Raw genomic sequence first — 12,509 nt, 5'->3', positions numbered from 1 at the left:
TACCGTGCTGCCCTTTTATATAGGAGCAAGGATGTGTTGTTGCAATTATACACGGCCTTGGGAAGACCAAACCAAGAATATTGTGCGCAGTTTTGGTCTCCTTTTCTGAGGAAGGATGTTTTTGCTCTTGAGGGAGTGCAGCGAAGGTTTACCAGGCTGATTCCGGGGATGCTGGAATTGATGTCTGAGGAGAGATTGACGAGGTTAGGATTGTTTTCGCTGGAGTTCAGATGAATGAGGGGGGATCTTAGAGACTTATAAAATTCTAACAAGGGTAGATGTGGGGAGGATGCTCCCGATGGTGGGCGTGTCCAGAACCAGGGGTCACAGTCTGAGGATTCAGGGTAGACCATTTAGGACAGAGGTGAGGAGACATTTCTTCACCCAAAGAGTCGTGAGCCTGTGGAATTCATTACCACAGGAAGTAGTTGATGCCAAAACACAATGTATTAAAGAGGCAGCTGGATATAGCATTTGGAGCAAATGGGATCAAAGGCAACAGGAAGAAAGCAGGATTAGGCTATTGAATTGGATGATCAGCCATGATCATGATGAATGGTGGAGCAGACCCGAAGGGCCAAATGGGCTCCTCCTGCTCCTATTTTCTATGTTTTTAGAGAGAGAATAGAGACAACATTTTGAGTCATGATGATCCTTTGTCAGAGCTGAAGACAAGAAAAATTGGACAAAATTCATACCGAGGGTCAAGAATTGGGGGGCAATCTATTAAACCTCTTCTGAATCGTTTCCAATGCATTTGTATCATTTCTTAAATAGGAGATAAAGCTGCACCCAGTATTCAAGATGCAGCCTCAGCAACGCCCTGTATAACTGAAACATAACATCTTTACTTCAATGTTCAATTTCTCTCGTAATGAAGGATAACATTCCATTTGTAAGAACTTTGATTTATTTGAACTAAGATTTATGGGGTTCACTTGTTTGCAATAACCTCCCTAATCGTAAATCACACCAGGTTCCAGTGACTTAACCAGAGGGCAAGAAAGAATACTTTAAATGGTGAATTCAGAAAGTTTATTAACCATTAAGAATGTAACAAGTAAGAAAGTTAAAAAGCAAAGGTCGATTAGCAGCAAGAGGAGAAAGCTTAACTTTAACAATTGAACAGACTTCTCTCCATCCCTCTCAGACCAGGACATGAAGTGATGGCTCTGAAAACATGGATAGCTTGTAAAACCAACAGCTCTCAACACCTCTCTGTGAGGATCTCTCTCTCCACCAAATTGGCTTCTTGAGACCTCTTTTTTATACTTTCAAAATGTTGAAATCCCACCTTAGCAAATTGTTGGAAAGTAGCCAATTGGTCTATAACTTGTCAACAATGAAATTGTTTTGGTTTGCACACATTTTAATTTTAAGACAATTTTCTCTCTCAAACAATATTTCTTAGCTTGGGGTAGCCTGAGTGTCGATCAATAATTGGTGAACATCAGTCATTCAATGTTGAGACATTTTGAACAGGAGCCAATTCATTCCCTCCATTCAAGATTAACAAGTCCTGTTATCTTTGTTTATTCTGTTGGTCTGAGAAGGGAATATCTTATAACTCCCATAGCATTTTAACCATTCTTAATGTGTTTTTAATTATAAACATTATAAAATTGTGTTCAAATTTAAATTTCCAGCCTTACTAACATATGTATTAATGAATCATTTATTCTTTAATTGTCTCACAATTAAGGCTGTCTATTTAAATAATATGGCTGCTTTCAACTGTGGGAACTTCAATACACAAATAAGGTAGTCAAATGTTTTGTTAGAAGCAGGAAGTTATTTATATAAATAATTAACAAAACTTAAAAAACAGTGGTAATGAAAACAGGAACACTAGAACCAGCCTGGACTTGCAGACTGAAACCCCACCCAGAGCCCCCACGTGCTCAGAAGGGAGAAAGGCTTAGAAGAACACTGTAACACTTCTCCTCCCCTTCAATTGCAATCCCCCATCAGGACAGAAATACAACAAAAGTAATGTCTTTAACGATACAGAAGTCTGTCAGGACCTGTACAATACCACTGGTAAATCTTGTAATGGTGGATCTGGAATGGTTGGTGAAGAGGTAGTTTGAGAATCTGTACATGAACATTCCTCTTCCAGTCCCACAGCAAAGTCAACTGGAAAAGCTGGAAACACAGTAACCACTTCCTGGTGAATGTCCACAGCAGCATGACCCTCTGCTATGTTCTCCGTAACAGTTGCTGACTCTGAAACTTTTCCTGACTCGGGGTCACACTGCAAGTGAATATGGTCTTGGTGTCTGCGAACAACTCTTCTGTTTTTCAGTTTCACAACCCCAGATACTGGACCACTTTGGTTTAAAATTATTCCCGGTAACCATCTTTGGTTACTACCAAAGTTTGTGATGTAAACCTGATCATCCAATTTGAACTACCTCTCTTTGGCGTGGTAGTCGTGTCCCTCCTTCTGCTTCTCTTATCTCCTGCTCACTTTTGCTCTGAGATCTGGATGAAACCGATCCAGATGAGACTTCAGCCTTCTATCTAAAAATTCCACAGGAGACAATCCAGTTGTGGATTGTGGCGTGATGTGATACTGGAACAAAAATCTTGAGAGCTTTGTTCTTAAAGTATCACCTGCCATTCTCTTCAATCCCTCCTTCAGAGTTTGAACAGCTCTTTCTGCTGGACCATTTGTAGCCAGATGAAACGACGCAGTACGCACATGGCATGTACCATTCTTTTACATGAATTCCTGAAACACCTCACTTGTAAACAGAGTGTCGTTATCTGAAACAAGTGAATCTGGTAACCCAGGGCTTGTGAAAATTTGACAGAGCTTCTCTATTGTCACAGGAGCTGGAATATTACTCATGATCTGTGCTTCCAACCATTTTGAATGCACATCTACAACAACCAAACCCATGATTCATGAAAGGTCCCCCAAAGTCCACATGTGGTCTGGATCATGGCCTAACAGGCCACTCCCAAGGATGGAGTGATAATGTACCCAGTGTGTTGGGGGAATGAACTCAGAAGAATCATTCAACATTCAAGCCTGATTCAATCAACAAACAGTTTATTGAGTTACGCCAGCGGGGAGAAGCCACAGGTGCTGACCATGTACAACTCCACCCAACAAAGAACATCATCAATTCTTATACAGTTACTCAGCCCATCCCGGCTGGACACAATCCAATCAGAATGGTTATAGATTACATACATTATATATAGGTCCAATGAAATTAGTGTCTGGGCATCATGGGGCTTTGTGAGCATCTCATGGACAGATAGGTGCCCCCATCATGATGTTTTCCAGACCCCGATATCTACCATCCTTGGGCTTTCTTTGTACATAGACTCCCTTAATTTGAAGGGGAGTGGATTAAAAGTGTCAGCACCCTTCCTTTGTTTTAATCTAACAACCACATGGTCTGGGAATCATTTCTATTTAATAATCTCTCCATTTCTTTTCTTCAGTATCCAATTCCAGAATTTTCCTTTTCATTGTGTTAATTGTGTCAGGAATAAATCTTTGGACCTGACAGGAACTTTAACCCAAGATCAATCCAACACAGCATTGGTCAGAATCATTTCACATGTCCCAAATTTTAAATAACCATTACAAATTAAAACTCTCATTCTCACATGTGTGAATTGTGTCCGGATTAAAATTCCCACATGTTTAGTAAAATATCCTGGAATCATGTCTGTGACCAGTAAATATGGCTCCAGGTTCATAACTTTTTTAAAAAGCTTCATTAATTACACTTCCTTTTTTAAAATCTGTTTGATTTAAATCAGACAGAAAACCTCAAAGCTTGAAGCATTCAACCCACAAATATCATCCATACACAAACAGAGAAACTTGGCATGTGCTTTACAACAACAATAACCAAAATGAATTCCTTAAACGTCCTTGTGGTTCTGTTTTTAAACTTCCAGAAATGCCTTTAATTAAAGACTCAAGATAAGGTTAAATCCCCAGAAAGATAAACCTGAACAAATGTAGCCCAAAACAATGATAAAACACATCTACAAACATCCACATAAAACTAATGAAACACACAGGTTCTCACAGCTTGCAAATTTCAAATAATGAATCCTCAGCCTTCTCTCTCGCACCTATAGCTCCTTAAAGCGACAGAGCAGTACAAGCTCACAACTCCTTGATTAAAATACAATACAAGAATCTTCATTCTCCTTCATTATAACATAACCTATGTTCTTTATCTGGAGTTGCGGTGACAGCAGGATAAAATTCTCACAGTTATTCCAAATTCCTCCAGGCTATGCTTAAAGTTTCCACATTTAACTGGTTCCCATAAATCCTCAATTATAAACTAAAATAGACACGAGTTTCCGGGCGATTTAAAAACAAATCAACAGTCTGCTGAAAGGGTTAACTTTTTTACACAACCTAAATGGGTGAGGAGTGAGCAGAAAAAACTTGGCACACAATTGCATCACTTTACATATAAAGGGGTTTTTTCTCGGAGGCTAAGTATTGAGCTGAAGCCAGCTGATACAAAGATTCGCGGAAGACAGCATACTGGTTAAATACATTCTTTATTGACCAACACGCATCGGGAGAAAGACAGCTGGGCAGTCCAACTCCTTTCTAAAGTTCCAATACATTGGCCGTATAGTTATACTATTTCAAAAGTTAATTTCTGTCATCCTAACTGGATGCTGCAATCATGTTAGTACACATTATTTACCTTGGCCAATAACATCCTACCTTCTGGCAGAATGGGAATTCATTGGTCTGTAGAATCTGAAAATTCCTGCTCACTGTTACTTTGCAACTTTCACTTACGCAGGTCCATAGGGTTCAAAGGTTGCTTTCTCATTGTCTCTTCGCAACCCTTAGCAATAGGATTCAAAAGTTCCTTTTCCACTGTCTGCTGAGCCATCCCTTTTCAGAAAAAAATGAATAATTCTATTCATTCTAATATCTGGGAAGCGTGCACTGTCTATAACTCATACTGATAAAAACTGTGCACTGTGACTTCATTGTTCTGAAAGAATGTGGCATGTCTCACTCAGCTGTTATCCCATCATGCTTTGGGGAAGTCTGGCCAAGGTATCCATTTTAATACAAAATATTCACAAGTACATGTTTAAATCTGAAATACATGTTTAAATTCTCTACCAGTGGTTATATGTGTCTCTATGCAGACAGTACCTATGTATAATATATATATGGCACGAAGTGGTCCTTATTCTAAGTTAGTCCACCCAGTTTTAATAGCCTTTATTAGTTTTTAGTCCCAAGGTATTCTGAAACCCTCTAACAACATAATTTTTTAAAACTTCTCTAAAAACAAAACAAACTTGATGTTAAACTTCATCTACTAATTTTTTTGTTATATTCCTCAACCTATTTTTTATTTTGATCAGTTTTTGTTAGGGATGGGTAACTTCTGTTCTTTATAAACTGGTTCGCTCGTTTAGTTAATTCTACATGGGCTCAGAGAATCAGAATCAAGACTTGATCATCCTTATTCTTTTTCTCATTTTGCATCACTCCCTCTGTTTTACGGGAGGATCGTGGGGACTCCAATCAAACTTAATCACTTTATCATAAAAGTAAAATATTACAGATGCTGGAATCTGAAACAAAAACATAAAATGCTGGAAAATCTCAGCAGGTCTAAAAGTATCTGTGGAGGGAAAATAGAGCCAAAGTTGAGAGTCTGGTTGACCCTTCATCGGAGCTCTGATGAAGTGTCATCAAGACTCAAAACGTTGGCTCTATTCTCTAATCATTTAATCGAGAGGTTTCTTGTTCTTAGTTTCCAAATGATCAGTAAGAGTCCTGTCTGGTCCCCACTCGAGCTCTGATTTTTCACTTGCTATGCTTGAACATAGAACAGTGCAGCACAGTACAGGCCCTTCGGCCCTCTATGTTGTGCCAAGCTTTGTCCGAAACCAAGATCAAGCTATCCCACTCCCTATCATTCTGGTGTGCTCCATGTGCCTATCCAATAATCGCTTGAAAGTTCCCAAAAAGTGTCCGACTCCACTATCACAGCAGGCAGTCCATTCCACACCCCAACCACTCTCTGAGTAAAGAACCTACCTTGGTCATCCCTCCTATATCTCCCACCATGAACCTTATAATTCTGCCCCCTAGTAATAGCTGCATCCACCCGAGGAAATAGTCTCTGAACGTCCACTCTATCTATCCCCCTCATCATCTTATGAACCTCTATTAAGTTGCCTCTCAGTAGGATTATAACCATTAGACTACTCGCAGAGGTCCGCTTTTCAGTCCAGTGCTACTTGGAATATACCGTCACTTCACCAACTATCGGGTCAAAGTCCCTCACAGTTCTTATCACAAGTTTATGATAAAATAATTTTTAAAATGTCTGAGAACGCTTCTTAACTTCACCAACTACCTACCACTGTTTGTTGATTGGGTGGTGGGGGCCTGGAATGCGCTGCCAAGTAGGGTGGTGGAGGCAGGCACGCTGACATCGTTTAAGACTTACCTGGATAGTCACATGAGCAGCCTGGGAATGGAGGGATACAAACGATTGGTCTAGTTGAACCAAGGAGCGGCACAGGCTTGGAGGGACGAAGGGCCTGTTTCCTGTGCTGTACTGTTCTTTGTTCTTTGGTCAGATCCCCCTTTTTACAGATTTGGGTATCTTAGCTGATCCTGGAATAAGTTTAATTCTAACTCATTCTGAGTAAATATTCTCACCAGGTCCTCTGTCGGGGCCCTGCTGAGCAGCTTTAATGGTCCGTGATTGCAGAAACTGAGCAGTCACAGGAATATGGTCAAGATAGCCCAGTCCCATAATGCCTCACATTCAATCTGCAGTCCTTCAATTATAACAGAATATGTGGCTGTGTGTAGCTGCCTCGGCCATGGTCAACCCCAACACTGCCTTCTTGAGCTGCTACAATACCTGAGGTGTAAGTACACCCACAATGCTGTTAGAAAGGGAATTCCAGCTACACATTCCAGACTTTCACTGGACTGTAGGTGGATACCAGATTGAAATATTCCATTCAACCACACCCAAGGTGAGTTATTCCAATTCCTTTATTGTCTCGGACAATATATTCACAATATCCTTAAAACATAAATTAAATATTCCCACTTGATTTCTGTTGGATTGTTCTTTATTATCGATGTCAGGCTGGGATTGTTCCCTTTGGAGCAAAGGAGGTTGAGGGGAGATTTGATAGAGGTGGACAAGATTCTGACAGGTTTAGATAAGGTGGACAAAGAAAAGTTGTCCCATTAGCTGATGGGACAAGGACGAGGGGGGCCCAGATTTAAGGTTTTGGGTCAGAGATGCGGGGGGGGGGGGGGGGGGGGGGGGGGGGGGGATGTGAGGAAGAATATTTTAATGCAGTGAATGGTAATGACCTGGAACTCGCTGCCTACGAGGGTGGAGGAAGTGGAGACAATAAACAATTACAAAGGAAATTGGATGGGCATTTGGGGGGTTTCAAACAGAAATGCTGACTAAATATCTCTGAACTTCCTAACACCCTGTCCTTGTGAAATTTGAAACCAGGTATTCGCAACAAGACTCAAAGAGCATCAGCCCACTGGAGGCAAAGTCGTGAGACCGGCCAGTCCAGCAGAAAGAAACCCTCCGACCCTCCCCATTGACCAACTGTGAGAATGAACAAAATGTAGTCCTGGATGTAATTGAGAGCAGAAACAATAACAGCAGGATCCAACCTCTGGAATTACTCATGGACTTGTTGGTGTCTCAGCAGGCTGGATGACTGACTGAATCCCTTCCCACACACAGAGCAGGTGAACGGCCTCTCCCCAGTGTGAACTCGCTGGTGTGTCCGCAGGTGGGATGATTGAGTGAATCCCTCCGTGCACACAGGGCAGATAAACGGCCTCTCCCCAGTGTGAACTCGCTGGTGTGTCCGCAGGCTGGATATGTCAGTGAATCCCTTCCCACACTGAGTGCAGGTGAACGGCCTCTCCCCAGTGTGAACTCGCTGGTGTGTCCGCAAGTTGGATGACTGAGTGAATCCCTTCCCACACTGAGAGCAGGTGAATGGCCTCTCCCCAGTGTGAACTCGCTGGTGTGTCCGCAGGTGTGATGACTGACTGAATCCCTCTCCACACTGAGAGCAGATGAACGGCCTCTCTCCAGTGTGAATTCGCTTGTGTGTCCGCAGGCTGGATAAGTGAGTGAATCCCTTTTCACACTGAGAGCAGGTGAACGGTTTCTCCCCTGTGTGAACTCGCTGGTGTGTCTGCAGGTGGGATGGCAGAGTGAATCCCTTTCCACACTGAGAGCAAGTGAACGGCCTCTCTCCAGTGTGAACTCGCTGGTGTGTCTGCAGGTGGGATGACCTAGTGAATCCCTTTCCACACTGAGAGCAAGTGAATGGCCTCTCCCCAGTGTGAACTCGCTGGTGTCGCTGCAGGTTGGATAACCGAGTGAATCCCTCCCCACACTGAGAGCAGGTGAATGGTCTCTCCCCAGTGTGAACTCGCTGGTGTGTTTGCAGGGTTGAGAACTGAGTGAATCCCTGCCCACACTGAGAGCAGATGAACGGCCTTTCCCCAGAGTGGCTGCGCCGATGAGCTTCCAGTTGAGATGGGGCTCTGTATCTCTTCCCACAGTCCGCACATTTCCATGGTTTCTCCATGGTGCAGGTGTCCTTTTCTCTCTCTTGGGTGGACAATCAGTTGAAGCCTCGTCCACACACAGAACACGAGTACAGACTCTCCCCGCTGTGAAAGGTGTGATATTTATTCAGGCTGTGTAACTAGTTAAAACTCTTTTGTCAGTGCACTGGAACACTCTCACTCGAACGTATCTGGGCATTGGTGCTTTTCCAGTCACACTGACATTTGAATTCTTTTGGACTGACTGTCAGTTCTAGATGTGATGTTTGAGTATTTGGCCTGTGATTCCTCTTTCAATATCCTGTAAAACGAGTTTACAGAGGTCATTACTGTCAGCATAGGATAGAAATTCAGAACAGACAATTCTAGTTTCTGTGGAACATTCTTTCCTCTCTCATTCCCCAAAAGATGTAAATTTCCATCCCACACACCCTCCCTCCATTCTCACTCTGCTGTATCTAATATTCACCCTCCCAATTCTCCTGATGGTGCTGATTCAGGCTGCTTCCTGTCCTGGACACAGAGAGCAGAACAAATGGGAGCAGCAGTTGGCTATTTGGCCCATTCAATTTGATCATTTGCTCATCTACCTCAGCATCATTCTCCCCACACTAAACCCATATCCCTGGATATCTTCAATATCTAGAAACCAATCAATCTCCATCCTGAAAATACTTGATGACTGAGGCTCCACAGTCCTCAGGAGTTGAGAATTCCAACACTTCATCACATCCTTGAATGAAGAAATCCCTCCTGATCTTAGCTTTCTCTCCATCTTCCTGTCTGTTCCCCATAACCACTGACATCCTTGTCATTCAAGAATCAGTCTAACTCATTCTGGAATATATTAGCCTCCACTGGTCCCTGTGGAAGAGAAATCAAAAAGACTAACAACCCTGAAGGAATCAAAAAGAAAAAAGAGGCATACATGAGGTCCAGGCAGCTAAAAACAGATGGAGCACTGGAGAAATACAGAGAAAGTAGAAAAGAACTCAAACAGGAACTTAGAAGGGCAAAAAGGGGTTATGAAATGTCCTTGGCAGACAGGATTAAGGAGAATCCGAAGGCATTTTATACATACGTTAGGAACAAGAGGGTTGTTAGGGAAAGAATCGGACCTCTCAGGGACAAAGGAGGGGAATTATGCTTAGAACCAAAGGAAGTAGGTGAGATCCTAAACGAATACTTTGCATCAGTATTCACAAAGGAGAGGGGCATGTTGACTGGTATTGTCTCAGAGAGATGTGTTGACCCGTTAGAAAAAATCTCAATTACAAGGGAGGAAGTGTTAGGTTTTTTAGGAAACATTAAGACAGACAAATCCCCAGGGCCGGATGGCATCTATCCTAGACTCCTCAGGGAGGCGAGAGATGCAATTGCTGGGCCTCTAACAGAAATCTGTGTCTCTTCACTGGACACAGGTGAGGTCCCAGAGGATTGGAGGATAGCAAATGTGGTCCCATTATTTAAGAAGGGTAGCAAGGATAACCCGGGTAATTATAGGCCGATGAGCTTGACGTTCGAGGTAGGGAAGTTGTTGGAGAAGATTCTTAGAGATAGGATATATGCGCATTTAGAACTGAAAAATCTCATTAGCGATAGACAGCATGGTTTTGTACGAAGGAGGTCATGCCTCACAAATTTGGTTGAGTTTTTTGAGGAGGTGACAAAAACGATTGACGAGGGAAGGGCCGTGGATGTCGTCTATATGGATTTTAGTAAAACGTTTGACAAGGTCCCTCATGGCAGGCTGGTGCAAAAGGTTAAAAGGTGAGCTAGCTAGATGGGTGGAGAACTGGCTTAGCCACAGAAAACAGAGGGTAGCAGTGGAGGGGTCTTTTTCTGGTTGGAGGTCTGTGACCAGTGGTGTTCCGCAGGGCTCTGTACTGGGACCTCTGTTGTTTGTGATGTATGTAAATGATTTGGAGGAAGATGTAACTGGTGTGATCAGTAAGTTTGCGGACGACACGAAGATTGCTGGAGTTGCGGATAGTGATGAACATTGTCAGAGAATACAACAGGATATAGATAGGCTGGAACATTGGGCGGAGAAATGGCAGATGGAATTTAATCCAGATAAATGTGAAGTGATGCATTTCAGTCAATCTAATGTAAGGGGGAGCTATACAATATATGGCAGAACCATCAGGAGTATAGACACACACAGGGACCTGGGTGTACAAGTCCACAGATCCTTAAAGGTGGCAGCACAGGTGGAGAGGGTGGTGAAGAAGGCATGTGGCATGCTTGCCTTTATTGGATGGGGCATAGAATATAAAAGTTGGCATATGATGTTGCAGCTGTATAGAACGATGGTTAGGCCACATTTGGAATACTGCGTCCAGTTCTGGTCGCCACACTACCAGAAGGACGTGGAGGCTTTGGAGAGAGTACAGAGAAGGTTTACCAGGATGTTGCCTGGTATGGAGGGTCTTAGCTATGAGGAGAGATTGGATAAACTGGGTTTGTTCTCCCTGGAAAGACGGAGGATGAGGGGCGACCTAATAGAGGTGTATAAAATTATGAAAGGGCATAGATAGGATGAACAGTGGGAAGCGTTTTCCCAGGTCGGAGGTGACGGACACAAGGGGTCACGGGTTCAAGGTGAGGGGGGGGGCAATGTTCAACACAGATGTCAGGGGGACGTATTTTACACAGAGGGTGGTGGGGGCCTGGAATGCACTGCCAAGCAAGGTGATTGAGGCGGACACGCTGGGATCGTTTAAGACTTATCTAGATAGCCACATGAACAGACTGGGAAGAGAGAGATACAAAAGAATGGTCTAGTGGGCACATGAGCGGCGCAGGCTTGGAGGGCCGAAGGGCCTGTTCCTGTGCTGTATTGTTCTTTGTTCTTTGGAAGAGATGTCTGGAAATATATAACGTAGCCACAGTACCATATTACAAGTCTATGGATTCTATTTTAAAATTAAACTGGATGGGCACTTGAAGTAAATAAACTTTCTGGGGAACTGGATTATTCTGGGGCTGGATTATTCTCCAGAGAGTCAGCATGGAATTGAGTTCCTGAATGGACTCCGTCTGTGTTGTAACGGCTCTATGACTGGAAATATATAACATAACTACAGCATTTTATTACAAGTTTGTGGTCAGTGCAGACTCGATGGGCCGAATGGCCTCTTTCTGTACTGTAGGGTTTCTATGATTCTATGTACTTTATTACAGAACCATAAATATCTAATCTCTACCACATAACAACAAAGACATATCTCTATCCCTATATTAATTTACTGTCCCTTAAATGTCAGCCATCTCGTGGGGAAACCAGCCGTTTAATTGTGAACATCAGGAAAGAGACCATCCTTTTAGCCAGACAAATGAATGTGTCAAGCTGAGGGAGCAAAGGATGTCAATGTCTTTAAGAGAGAGAGAGACCTGGGCCAACCTTTCCAGAGTCTGCACCCTCCCTGGATTCACTTCCTTTCCCTTCAGTTGCTGCAAGTCCCCAATTTCCCCCAGAATGAGAAAAGAAAGTGTTTTACTCACAGATGTTGGCCTCTTTTAAGGGCTCACAGATGTTGGCCTCTTTTTAGGTCAAACCAAATAAACAAACTCAGATTAAGTCAGGATTGACAGGGGGAACTTTGAGTCTGTCTGAAGCTCTTCATTCAGAGAGAGAAGCAGCAGCTTTGCTGCGCAGTAAGGAGCAGGTAAACACGCTCATTGTCCAACTTCCGCATTCAAACAATGTGGAGCTCTGATTGGCTGGAGGTGTAGAGTCCTTCCGGTCCTCCAACTCTTCCCATTGGTCAACACCTCAGTATGAAGGACCGGAAGTGCGCTCTGCCCCCCACATGCCGCAGCTTCCTCCTCCCTTGGACATGCGCAGTCCCGGGGAGGGGGAGATCACCGAGCGGTTTCTTGCTCTGCTCTGGCCGCAGCC

General features: G+C 43.3%; 1 protein-coding gene across 1 annotated transcript in view; it reads right to left on the bottom strand.

The window, feature by feature from the left end:
• Positions 1–12,310, bottom strand: part of LOC144510911 (uncharacterized) — a 53,585-nt gene extending 41,275 nt beyond the window's left edge. Inside the window, exons 1-2 of the mRNA XM_078240968.1 lie at positions 12,113–12,310; positions 7,736–8,906 (exon numbers count right to left, since the gene is read on the bottom strand). Coding sequence (XP_078097094.1) covers positions 7,736–8,625 — 890 coding nt within the window. The 5' untranslated portion in view covers positions 8,626–8,906; positions 12,113–12,310. The remainder of the gene's footprint in view (positions 1–7,735; positions 8,907–12,112) is intronic.
• Between the last annotated feature and the right edge of the window lie 199 nt (positions 12,311–12,509).

The sequence above is a fragment of the Mustelus asterias genome, chromosome 23 (genome assembly GCF_964213995.1).
Source record: "Mustelus asterias chromosome 23, sMusAst1.hap1.1, whole genome shotgun sequence".
Classification (NCBI taxonomy): Eukaryota; Metazoa; Chordata; class Chondrichthyes; order Carcharhiniformes; family Triakidae; genus Mustelus; species Mustelus asterias.
The sequence above is the reverse complement of the archived record's forward strand: the minus strand, read 5'-3'. Positions and strand labels throughout refer to the sequence as shown.